At 35.2% G+C, this 14,014-nt stretch overlaps 1 protein-coding gene across 15 annotated transcripts in view; it reads left to right on the forward strand.

The window, feature by feature from the left end:
• The window catches only part of SOX5 (SRY-box transcription factor 5), a 1,040,220-nt gene that overhangs the window by 352,897 nt on the left and 673,309 nt on the right, over positions 1–14,014 (forward strand). Inside the window, exon 1 of one of the 15 annotated variants that reach the window (XM_027594372.1) lies at positions 3,666–3,810. The exons of 13 other annotated variants lie outside the window; for them this stretch is intronic. In XM_027594372.1, the coding sequence (XP_027450173.1) occupies positions 3,774–3,810 (37 nt within the window). In that variant the 5' untranslated portion in view covers positions 3,666–3,773. Of the gene's footprint in view, positions 1–3,665; positions 3,811–14,014 lie in introns of those variants that run through there. One more of the 15 variants, XM_027594389.1, reaches the window with a different exon arrangement.

Here is a 14,014-nt window from a genome sequence, read left to right on the forward strand (position 1 = left end):
TCTCCTTCCTTTTCTCCCCTGAGGAAACTCTGGGCCCTTCAGCAAGAGTATGACACCTCATAGGCACTTGCTGAGTACACCCTCTTGGTGTTGGCAGTTTTCTCTGGGCTTGTTGTCTAATCTCTACTCTTCCTCAAAGCCAATGTCACCATTCCTATAGCCTTTCTAACAACAGCAGGAAATGTGCTATTGGACACTCAGTGATTTCAAGCCACAAACCGAGACCATGTCTATCCATTCCACTGAGACTGCTCCAAAGATGGCTTTTGCCTTATGTATAAGCTGCCTCGTTTGGGGAAGAGAACAAGTTATTGCTAAATACACCTGCCTACTTTCAGAACTGTAACTCAGGTTTCTATTTTCTGAAAACTTTTTCTAAGTTTTTGTGTCAGACTGGAGTGCAGTAGGTTCATTCATTCATTCATTTAATCACTATTTTCAAGCCTTTAATATGAGTTCTAAATTTAAAGAAAGTTAAGGGTTGTTCCTTGCCACAAAGATGTTTGTATGTAGGCAAATATTTCCTGGCTCTTATGTTTTAAGGACTTCTAGTGGGTCTAGGTTAGTTTAAGGTCTCAAAAAAGTCTTGTGAAAGAAAGAAAAAGAATTAAAAATTCTAAAATTCATTTTCTCTTAGTGTCAACCAACACTATTTCATAATTGCTTTTCTCACAGAGATTTATATTCAAGACTAGTCATAAATTTGAGCTCCAGTGAAAACATCAAAGGTAATTCAGGCTTCCCAGTCCTACTACTCTTCCATATCAGAAATGTAGAGGCAACTGGCAGCCAGAGTAGACTCAGGCAACCGCCTTACCCACCAGCGATTTTCTGGGCATTGTATGAGGTTTTAAAAAAATACTCATGCAGGGTATTAATTTATAAAATCATATGCAATTTCAAAATATTGTAAATAACCTAAATCCCTGCCTATAAAAGACCTATTGAATAAATGAAAGTATATCCACGTAATGAAGTGCCATGCAGTTGTAAGAGATAATGAGGAAGATCTCTGGGCACTAATATGGAGACATTTCCAGGATGCGTTGTTAGTGAAAAATTTAAAACCTTCAAAGAGTATATATAGACTCTTTACTTTTCTGTACTTTACTCACAGTATATAGTATGCTACATTTTGCACAAGAAAGAAGGGCAAATCAGAATAAATACATATGTGCTTATTTTTACATGAAAAGAAATACAGGAATAAGCCAGAATTAATAAAAATAATTACATATAATATGTGGATGGGAATGACTAGAAGGGTTAGGGATGGACGTCTCCCCAGAGTTGCCTTTATATATAGTTTTGACTTAGGACCATGCAAATACTATATATATTTGAAAAATAAAAATTAATCAACAAGGGATGGGAAAATATCTGTGATGTTTGGTACTAACATTGATGGTAAGCTGAATGATAATTGTTGTGGGTACTTTGGACTGAGAGTCTACTAAAGAACAAAGAGGAAATGAAGGGGAGGCCTTTAGAGATTGATACCAACTGAATTGTATCTATTACTGGTACTTTCCCATTAAATTTATTCCTTGATTATTATTTTTCTTTCATTTCTACAACTAACAAGAAGCACTTCTTCCTCTCTGCTAGTAGCCTTTTTGATGAGAGAGGAAAATAAATGAAACTATTAATAGTTTTCTCTATTTTGGCAATAATTTGAGCCAATGATGTGATTTTATATCATGTATTCTCGGGAGAGGGGCATACACAATTTCATTGCATACTCTTTGCCAATTTCTGAGTCTTTACAATTATTAAAAACATACATTATAGGAAATATTACTTGCCTCCTGAGCCACATTGTTTTTTCTTTTTCTTTCTATTTACTAGAAGAACAATACCGATAGTGTACCATTTTTTACTAATACATAACCATCTCCTTGAAGGTGTAACACGCTTTTGGAGTTAACCTTTCTGGAGGCAAGAAAGTAGTAATAATTGAAATTATTTTAAGAAAATGAAACATGGCTATGATAAGGTTCAATAATTGTTAATTTATTCAACTAATGGGTTTTCCAATGACACAAAATGTTAAGATTTTAAACTTTTCCCTAGCTTCTGCTCTGGATGACTGCTTCAGCATGGTTATATATCTCTTTTATAAAACAAAGGTGTGAAGATATACATTATTTAAAAATTGGTTTGTATTGGGAGCTACTGGGTGGCTCAGTAGGTTAAGCATCCAACTCTTGATTTGGGCTCAGGTCATGATCTCAGGACCATGAGATGGAGCCCAGCGTTGGGCTCTGTGCTGTGCGTGGAGCCTGCTTAAGATTCTTTCTCTCCCTCTCCCTCTGCCTCTACCCCGCCTCTAAAAAAAAATGTTGGTTTGTATTGGACCTGCTTTATACAATTTTTGGGGTGGGTGGGGAAACCCCACAATTTTGATGATGAGTAAGGTATACCTATATAGAGTCATATTCTCAACTTTTGATCCTGGTGTTGCTGTTCACTTGAGGGAAGCAAAGTGAATCATCAGGTTCACTTTCTTTATTTGTGTAGACTTTGTGGTCAGTTTAATAAAAATTTATTGGCACCTACTTTGTGTGTAGCACTTGAGTAATTCCTTTTACTCAATGACCTTTTACTTAAATAGGCAAAATTTCATAGAATTTCACAGAGTGCAGGCAGTCTAAGAATTACACACACAGCATGGATAGAAAGCCAGAAGACTAGAGCGATGTATAGAGTGAACACCCTGTGTGTTTCTAATGAGAATGAAAGGAATTTGCTAAACCTAAATAGCCTCTGTTTAGTTATAAGTCAGTGATCACGATATTAAAGAAAGTTGTACCATTACACATATGAGTGCTTTTCATCATGCAGTGACATAGTGAAAAAAATAACTAAGTAGAAACGTCAGTTCCCCATATCAAAAGCTAGGAAATATAAGTGCTCCCAGCCAAAGAAGGCAAGATCTGGAATTTTTTTTTTTTAAATGTGGATATATAGAATAAATATGCAACCCTCCTGATAATGTTGGCTGATGAAATGAAATTCACCAACTGTAATTCTGGCGTGGAGAGACACACACACACACACGCACGTGCGTGCGCACACACACACACACATCCTCGGCGTATCCTTAATCATTTGCTATCTTATTTACATTTCATTTGCTAGAGCAAATTCTATCATTTGAACTTTTTAAAAAATGTATTTCAATATTACTTAGGGAAAAATAGGAAATAATGTGATTGGCTTTCAAATAGCTTATTACCATTCAAATACTCTCAAGATAAATTATATTAAAGGGAAAAAAAAAGAAAGAAAGAAACCCTGTTTCAGCTTCCAAAACATTCTAAATGGAGACTCTGCTCTAAGTAATCAAAATTGCTTTAGTTGTGCAGAGCGACATTAAAAGCTTTGTCCACTAATTGAGTGAAGCGGTGCTACGGGAGCAGCCTTGTCCCCTCATTAGATGATCTTGCAGGCACTGTTTGTCATTCTGGGTTGCCGGGCTCAATCTAACAGTACTGCTGGCTCAAATTAGCAGTAATTCATTATGACACAGTATGTCCTTCTGTGAAACAACAATGTGAAGCCCATGGGACATCTGTCTGCCACTAGTTCTTCTTTATCACATTCCTCCCACTTCAATTCAAGTGACCACCTTTGCATGAACCTTCTAACTTCTTGAGCTGCCTGGTGATTGGAGATGAACGTTGACTGAAGCATGGCATCCACTTGCCCTCCGCTACTATTGCAGAGAGAAAGGGGGTGGGTGTCCAGCCACAAGCCAGTCAGTCTGCACAATGATGCCATGTTCTGAAGGAAGCCAAGTGTGCTCGGGTAGGTGTGAGCGCAAGGACTTCTTTTTGAAGGCAGATAGCTCCCTTTGTGTCAAATCATGGGGGTATTAATAGAAAATACTGAGAGAGACTGTTCATAAATGTGATATAAATCCAAAGAGAATGAAACTGTTCTGATGATAAGAGTTTGGTCATTCACATTTGGAGGGAAACGTCATGTTTCTATGATGAGAATTGCTGTGTAAAATGTGACTTTTCTACTCATATGAGCAGGTAGAATCCTATCACTAGGGAAAAGTTCCAGCAATGATGCAGTTGGACACTTCCTCCTGCCAACTCCAAATTGTGTGTTTGTATCAATGAGCTCATCGTGTTGATTCAGATCATTTGTTTCGTCTCCGGAAGAACGACTAAATTTAACTGATAGTGTCTAAACCATGTCTAGATACAGCTTTTCCTCTGAAATCCTTAAATTGTCCATGGATGTAGAAAAGTTTGCATTTACTGATTGTTGACTCTACAGTGTTGGAAGTGGTGGTGCTTAGTCAGTATGAGGTACAGGACGGTTGTGCACCCACTGTTTTCCCAAGGCTGAGCCTAATTTCACTGTAGGACATCTACTGCATGCAATATGGGCCTGGTGGGTTGTTGTTTTTTTTTTTAAGATTATTTATTTATTTATTTATTTATTTATTTATTTATTTATTTGAGAGAGAGAGCACAAGAGAGCGGAGTGAGGGGATGAGGGGTAGAGGGAGAAGCAGAATCCCCGCTGAGCAGGGAGCTTGATGTGCCGCTCGATCTGGGGACTCCAGGATCATGACCTGAGCCGAAGGCAGGCGCTTAACTGACTGAGCCACTCAGGTGCCCCCTGGTGGGATTTTAACAGCATTAAAAGCCTGCCTACTTCCAAACCATTTATCGTTTGAAATTCCATAATTAGACTCCTTCCTTTAGATTATATTTTAAAAAAAGAAAAAAAAACTTTTCTTGACATAATCTGAATGCTTACACTGGTTAATCCATTACTATTAGTTATTAGTAGTTATTTATTCATTTATCTAATATTTATTTCTATTAACTCTATCCAACACACCCTAACAAAATCCGTCAGTTCAGCAGTAGTGCCCATTACTCCATTTTACAAAATTCTCCCATAAAATATAGAGATATCTGTTTTTACATAGTGGCTCTTAATGTGTATTGACTGAATTCCTGCTTTCTTCACCAAAGCTGCTTCATCCATATTCAGTCTTCACGACTCCAGTGAATAGCAACTCCATCCTGTTTGCTCATTCCAAACACCTGGGAGTCATCCTTTGACTTCTGGCTTTCACTCACATCCATATCCAATTCACTGGCAAATCCTATCTGCAAAAATATATATTCTGAATTTACCATTACATTTTGGCTCAAGATAACACAAACTATTGCCTGGAATATTAAAATAGGCTCTTTAAACCTACCTTCAGTTGATTTATAACATAGCTCTGAAAATAAGTGGGGGCATTTTTAGTTGTCAAAAGGTCTGGGGATAACTACTGGCATTTAGAGATGCTAAATGACCAACCATGGGTTCAATGGTCAGAACAAAGAGGAGTTGCCCACCCAAAATACCAGTAGCAACCCCATTGAGAAATGCTGAGCACGTTAAAAACCTAAGTCACAGAATGTTCCACTTTTGCTCAAACCCGTTCAATGGCTGCTAATTTCTCTGAGAATAAAAGCCAGTATTATTACAATGCCTATAAGGCCTTACACAACCCATCCTTGCCCCTTCCTTACTTATCTGATCTCATTTTCTATTAATTCTTCATTTACTGCATTACAGCCTCTCCGAAAATACAGTCACACCAGCATGCTATTCCTACCACCTGAATAGTTCTTTCCCCAGTATGCATGTCTTACTCCTTCACCTCCCTACTCAAATGTCTTCTTTCTCAGTTACCCAGTTGCAGAGTCTCCTCTCAGATTCCTACAAACAAGCTGTTTTGTCTCCAAAGTACTGATCACCATCTAACGTATTTTGTTGCATTCTTGTCTTTCTTCACTTACCAGAGTATAAGATAAATGAGAGATTTTTGTCTGTTGTTTTGTTTGCTGTAATTATCATCTTGCTTAGATATCTGCCATATAGTAGGTGCTCAATAAGTAGTTTGGCTGAATGAATTTAAGCTTATAAAAACCTTATACATTATATGTTAAAAAAAAAGAAGAAGATAGTAGGAAGGGAAAAATGAAGAGGGAGAAATTGGAGGGGAGATGAACCATGAGAGACTATGGACTCTGAGAAACAAACTGAGGGTTCTAGAGGGGAGGGGGGTGGGGGGATGGGTTAGCCTGGTGATGGGTATTAAATAGGGCACATATTGAATGGAGCACTGGGTGTTATACGCAAACAATGAATCATGGAACACTACATCAAAAACTAATGATGTAATGTATGGTGATTAACATAACATAATAAAATAAAAAAAAACACCTTAGGCAATTTTCCATTAAAGAAATGAGAATTTAAAAGCCTAGTGGCTCAGTTGGTTGGGTGACTGCCTTCGGCTCAGGTCATGATCCTGGAGTTCCAGGATTGAGTCCCATATCGGGCTCCCTGCTCAGCAGGGAGTCTGCTTCTCCCTCTGACCCTCCCCCCTCTCATGCTCTCTCTCTCTCTCATTCTCTCTCTCAAATAAATATATAAAATCTTAAAAAAAATTAAAGCCTAGAGGAATTTTCACCTGTTCTCATGAATACATTTGTTTATTCATTTACTAAGTATTAAACTCCAATTTAAGTCAGGCAGTGTTCTAGATGCTAGAGGTAAAGCAATGAAGAAAATAGGTAAGGTCATAAGACTAATTTTAGAGATGGTAAGTGCTATGCAGGAAATAAAAGGAAGAAGGGGGTAGTGACAGGTGGTGGGGGGAGGCCTCCAATTCTTGTATTTTTTCCACTGTAACCTGACTAGCTCATTTCCATACTAGTAATAGTTACTTTATTTGATATATTAACAAACACTTAAAATGAAGTGGGGAGTTAATACATAGACAGGTATATTTTGAAGAGGTATATGTGGTCTATTGGAAATAAATGGATTATGATGTCAGGCAGTCTTGGGTTCAATTCCCAGATCTTCCACATGCTGACCATGTAACTATGGACAATTAAGTTCAACTCAGTATCCTCATTCATTAAGTATTAATAATGTACACTTCACAGGTGGTTGTGAAGTAAGGAGCTAGTGTAGATAAGGTATCTAATACATAGTAAAATAAGTCAATAAATGTTTTTTTTTTTTTAAAGACTTTTGGCTACTACACAGGAAATGAACCTGGATAGGAACCCCCTAGAGGGCTTCTGTGTGCTGAAGAGAAAGATTAAATTATTATGAGGTCAGATTATTATGAGGTGCCAACTCAGAACCTTTGGAAAAATCCTTTCTTTCCATCACTTAAATAGCAGCATACAATCTGTATGAAAGGTTTGTTATTCTATTTAATCATCTTTTGGTTATTCTAAAAGTTATGTAGTTTATTGATGAAATGTTTAGAAAATGTGGATTAGCAAAAGAAAAAAGTAAGAAATTCCTGTAATTCTAAAATTAACATTGTAACATTTTGGCATTTATCCTTTGAGTCATTTTTTCCTCCTTTGGGTCATTTTTATATTGTGTGTGTGTGCGTGTGTGTCCTTGGTTATATAAACCACAGAACTCTGCCTAGTAAACCAAATTAATATTTTCGAACATTAATATTTTCAAACAAGATCAGTGTTTAGGAACTTTTGGATGCTGGAATCACAGGACTGTGTATGTGGATCTGGGCTCTGCTAATTACTAAGGCTCATTTTCCTGAGCCAATTAGTAGGGAAATGATCCATAGTTTATTTAACCAATGCCCTATTGTTAGCCATTTGGTCTCATTCCTTTTATATTATATTATATATATATATATATATATATATATATAATATAATATAAAAAAAGAAATAATTATTTCCTCAGGGTATAATCTCAGAAATAAATTTATATATGAATATGTGTAAGATTGCTGATATGTATGATCCAAATACTTTTTCAAAATATTTGAACCACTTCAACTTTCACTAACCACATATGAAAGCTTGACTTTACCATACCTTTCCAGCATGGGTTTTTATAATAAAAACTTGTGCTAATTTGGTAAAATTCATAATTGGATACTTCCATATGTATGCTAACTTACCATTTGTGGGTCCCGTGAAATGAGAAGTTCTTCAGTATTCCTTGGAGAGTTAGGAAAGACTTCACTTGAGAAGGTAAAATAATTGGGTTGAGTCTTGAGGGAGAGCAGGTAGAGAATGGCACAACATGCTCAAGTTGTCCCATGCGTAGTGTTTGGGACAGGAGCAATGAGAATAGCTGAGGAACTTATCATAGTCAAAGTAAGAGGACAAGAGTGTAGAGAAGGGCAATAGCTAGAGAAATGGAGGGGAAGGAACAGATTTTATAGATATTTAAGAGATGGGATTAGCATGATTCAATGGTCAATTAGATGTGGAAGGTGAGGGAGAGGAAACTCCCTTCAGTCTTATAAGGACTTTTTGATTAAAGAGTTCTAATTTTATATAAATCAATCCTTTGTTCAACATCTTGAGTTCAGTTAAATTAAAAAAAAAAACCCCAAATTACAGTAAAGACTATCCCTATTTACATAGTAGATGTAGGTAGGCAACTGTTGTTTTGTATTTCGGCATGCTGCACCACCCATACACGTCCTGTCCTTTGGGAGAACTGCTTCTTCATTCTCCGCCCATTGCAAAGGTACATAGTATAGTCTAGTTAGTCATAGAACTTCATTCTGCAGGCCATTATGAGTGATAGGAAAAGTCCTCATTTTTCCAGTATGCATCTAGGAATAATCTTCGCTTACAACATTTTGTCTTCCCATTGAATGGTAATTAAAATTTAATTAAAATACCTGTACATTCTTGCTATGGCATGAAAGATTATAATAAGAGTAATAAGATGATATAACCCTGACTGGGAGTATCTACAGTAATACTCAGTGGTACTCAATGTACTAGACCCTCTTGCACTTGACATGCATTAACTCATTTAATATTACTAACCACCCTAAGGCACACATTATTGTAATTCCCATTTAAAAGATGAGAAAATGAAGGAACCAAGACGTAAAGTAACTTTCCAGTGGTCATGAATAAGTGCTGGAGCTGGGATAGCCAGACTTAAAAATTCTCAATAGAGGAATTGTGGTATTTTTATTCATTATCTTAAGGAATGATGCTAAGAAGTAACCATCTTTTCTATAATGTTCAGCTTTACTTGCAGTTATTCAGAATTTCCTGGGAACAGACTAAGATTATTGATCGTCTATATTTTTACTTAATAATTGCTTAATTAGCTTGCTAGTCAACTACATAATACTATTTCCATTTGCTGATAGTGATGATGCTCTATTATGTATATCTGGTAGGGATCACCTCACATCTTATTTTATCACTGGAAATTCCTACTTAATTTTTCACCTTAATTAGTTTATTTATACACATTATAATATCTGCTGTACTATTAATTTCTGAAGTGCAGAATCCATGTGTGACTAATCTTCCTAGCCTTCAGAGTAAACCAAAAAAGAGAAATTAATGTTGATTTTTGGGTTCTATAAACTCATTAGTTCAATTAATCATCACCTTAAAGCTGAGGAAGCTAAAGTTGAAAAAGGTTTTGCCACCTATAAATCGAGCCCTGAACTCATAGTCAGTTCTGGATCATCCCAAAACACATGTGCTATTTATCTCTGTATTTTACCTTATAACATAATCAATATCTGATGATAAGTACTTAGTAACTTTTTGTGGAATAGATGGCTGTTATTGAGCAAATCCCCAATTTAAGTTAAAGCAATGTGTGCACCCACTTTAGAGAAGGGAAGGGAACCTTATTTAAATTTCAATAGCAGAAAATATACATGAATAGTCAAACACGTATTAAATAAAGGGATTAGCCACTGTAGGTTGTATAACTGGAATGGATCAAGCTGCTTAATCATTATCACTCTTACCATTATGAAATTAAGTAAATGTGAAATGGTCTTACAGGATAATGTAGCCTCTATTTTTTAATGAATTCATATTAAAATTAAAAGTTAAATAGGTAGTATTGGGAAACTTCAATTTTATGTCACTGAAATCTGATATTTTTAAAGTATATGTTTCCTCATATACTTACCTAGTTTTGTTTGGCAGCTAAAGTTTTATAACAGTCATTCTTAAATGGAGAATTCTAAAATCACTAAAGTATCTATGTGATTTCCAACTTTTAACAAATTGTATTCTGAACTATTGCCATAGTTTGGATTAATAAATTTTTCCCTTCACTATTAGTGCTGATAAAGTAACAATTATACTTGGGTTGTATTATAATACTTGAACTCTCTTGAAAGACTAATCTCTGATGACTAGTTTAAAAGTAGAGTATCTTCCTATTATTTTATTGTTGGTATTTAAACTTGGCCTGCCATTAATGTTATCTGTCAAGAAATAGTCTATCAAAATATAAAATTTCTTTTGTATCATCTTAACATGGTTAGGTTTTCAAGGCAGATGTGGGTATTTTCCATTTAAAAATGGGAACAAAATTATATTAATGTGTCTTTGTTTTATACTATGTAATTCGTAAAAAACTGTTTTGTTGAGTTATAGTTTATATACTTTACAATCTACTCATTTAAAGTGTGCAATTCAGTGTTTTTTAGTAAATCAAAGAGTTGTTCAATATCATCACAATATAATTTGAGAACATTTTAATCTGACAAAAACTCCATACTCATTAGTAGTCACTCCCCACTCCAAATTTGCTTCCTCTGTAACTCTAGGTAAGCACTAATATGTCTCTATGTCTCTATAGATTTACCTATTCAGAGCATTTCTTATAAATGGAATCATACAATAGATAGTCTTTTGTTACCGGCTTCTTTCTTTTGGTATCTTTTCAAAGTTCATCCATGTTGTAACATGTAGTTTATTCCTTTTTATGGCTGAATAATATTCCATTGTATGGATATACCTAAATTTTGTTTATTCATTCATCAGTTGATGGACATTTAAGTTGTTGCCTCATTTGGCTCTTATAAATAATGCTGCTATAAACATTCATGTACAAGTATTTATAAAGACAGACATTTTTTCATTTCTTTTGTGTATGTACTTGGGGTGAAATTGCTGGGTCATATAGTAACTCTATAGTTAACCTTTCAGGAATTGCCAAACTATTTTCCAAAGCACCTGCAGAATTTCACATTCTTACATTTGATGTACAATTTCTCTACAATTTCATCAGCACTTATTATTACCTATCTTTTTTTATTAGTCATTCTAGTGGATGTGAAATGGTATATCATTGTGGTCTTGGCTTGCATTTTCCTAATGGCTAAATGATGTTTTTATCTTTCATGTGTTAATTGGCCATTTATATATCTTCTCTGGGGAAATGCCTATTCAGATTCTTTGCCCATTTTTAATTGGGTTGTTTAACTTTTTTATTATAGAGTTGAAAGAGTTCTTTATATATTCTGGATATAAGTCCTTATCAGATGTATGATTTGCAAATATTTTCTCCCATTCTATAGGGTGCCTTTTTACTTTATTTTTTTTATTGCTCCTGAGACAAAAGAGTGCTCGATACTTTCTTGATTGTGTACTTTGAAGCACAAAGCTTTTATATTTTGATGTAATCCAATGTATCAATTTTTTTATTACTTGTTTTATCTGTTGGAGTTGTGTCTGAGAAACCGTTGCCAAATTCAAGGTTATGAATATCTGTGCTTACTCCTGAGAGTTTTATAGTTTTAACTCTTACATTTAGTAGTATGCATTTTGAGTTATCTTTTTGCATGGTATTGAGGTAGGAGTCCAATTCTCTTCTTTTGCATGTGGATATCCAGTTGTCCCCAAACCATTTGTTGAAAAGATTATTGTGTTCCAATAGTAATTCTCAGATGTCAACTGAGTGTCCTATCATTCAGTTCAATCTGGCACTATCTGGAATTAGCATCAGATCCCAGGAATTAAAGAGTAAGGTCCTCAATGACTGCCCTTACTTCAGAAGGTAACTGCGAGTGGGGTCCCCAGGCATTGGGTACTTCTGCCTGGCAGAATTGTCTACAAATGTTGGAGTTCTCACGACACTCCTTCAGCTTCAGTAATTCACTAGAATGACTCATCAAACTCATGAAACTGCTATACTTATTATTAATGTTTTATTATAAAGGCTTCAAATGAATAACCCAGATAAAGAAATACATAGGACAAGTCTGGAAGGGTCTCGAGCACAGGAGTTTGCTTTTGTGGAGTCAGGGTGTACCACCCTCCCATACATCAATATATTCACCAACCAGGAAGCTCTCTGAGTCTCATTGTTTTAGAGCTTCTCTTGAGGTTTCATTACATAGGCATGATGGATTAAATCATTAACCTTGTGATTAAACTCAATCTCCAGCCCCTCTCCTCTCCTCAGAGTCTGGGATGGTAGGGTCCTGAAAAGTTCCAGTCCTCAAATCACATGATTGCTTTTTTTCACAACCTTTTCCAGCCTGAAGCTATGGAGGGGCTCTGTTATGAGTCAAGTCATAGCATAACAAAGGCATATCTATCACTCAGTGAATTCCAAAAGTTTTTGAAGCTCTGTGGCAAGAAACAGGAAGGTAGACGAGATTTCTTTTTCTTTCTTTCTCTTTCCCTTTCTTTCTCTCTCCCTTTCTTTCTTCCTTCTTTCCTTCCTTCCTAATAGTGTTTTCAGTGAATTCCTTTAGATTTTCTAAATAAAAATAATATTATCTATAAATAGATGGTTTTATTTCTTCCTTTTCAATCTGGATTTTTTTAATTCCTTTTTCTTTATTGACAAACCTGGCTGTAATCTCCAGTACAATGCTGAATAGAAGTGGTATGAGTGTACATTCTTGTTTTATTCCTGATCTGGGGGGAAACCAGTCAGTCTTTTACCATTAAGTATGATAGTTGTGGGGTTTTTTTTGTAGATGTTCTCTGTATTAGATTAAGGAAGTTTTCTTCTATTGCTAGGTTATTGAGTGTTTTTATCATGAAAAGGTGTTGGACTTTTGTCAATTGTTATTCACATCTATTGAATGATTGTATGATTTTATATTTTATTAATATAGTGTGTTCCATTATTTGATATTTAAATGTTAAACCAATTTTATATTCCTAGGATAAATCCCAACAGGTCTTGGTGTATTATTTCTTTTTACTGTTTTATATACTTTAAAAGAATTTAGGTACTCCAGAAGTCACCCAAAATTATTGAGGCTTTTAAAAATGAAAAATCTTTATAAACTAATAATCAAAAGTTATGCAAGTAGTCTGGGCCTAGATCACCTCCAAACCTGTGATTACAGTATGTAAGACCAATATCCTAGAAATAGAATTCTATTTTCCTAAAAGTATCATTTTTAAGTCTTTTAAAAATACCAGCTACATAATCCAGTTAATGACACAGGTAACTCCACCATCCCAGGGCATAAAATTTATATAATTTATATTTATACAATCTAATAATCATGTTGCAGTGTCACGCAAATCATGAACACATGTTTAAACATTTTGAAACGATAGAACTAAACATTTTGGGGACCAAAGCTTAAAAAGGTAGAATAGGTGATGAACTTATCCTTATAAAAATTATTCTACATCTGTGAGGAAATAATAAAATCATGATAAAATAGTTATACGTATTGATTTTGGGGGGATTTCTGAATTCATGACAAAATGAAATGAAACCATTTTATAGATCAAGAAAATAAGCTTCCATAAGGGTTGATAAATTTCCAAAGACATATAGCTCTTTTGTCATAGGACCAATGATTAAACCATGGTTTTTGAGTCATGTAGGTGGCTCAGTCTGTTTAGCATCGGACTCTTGATTTCAGCTCAGGTTATGACCTCAAGGTTGTGAGATGGAGCCCTGCTCTGCACTGGGCGTGGAGCCTGCTTAAGATTCTCTTTCTCCCTCTCCTTCTGCCCCTCCCCCCTTCCCTCTCTAAAACCAAAACAAAACAAAACCCCCTAAACCCCCAAAAAACAAACCTGTTCTTTATCACACTGGACTATGACTATGAAAGAGCAACTGGGTATAAATAAGGTGTTTCTGCTTTTATTTTGCTGTTTTTATTCGTACTGTTTTTAATCTAGAAATTATCCAGTGAGTTTGTAAACTTTTATTCTTATACAAC

This window comes from Zalophus californianus, chromosome 9, assembly GCF_009762305.2.
Source record: "Zalophus californianus isolate mZalCal1 chromosome 9, mZalCal1.pri.v2, whole genome shotgun sequence".
In the NCBI taxonomy this organism is placed as follows: Eukaryota; Metazoa; Chordata; class Mammalia; order Carnivora; family Otariidae; genus Zalophus; species Zalophus californianus.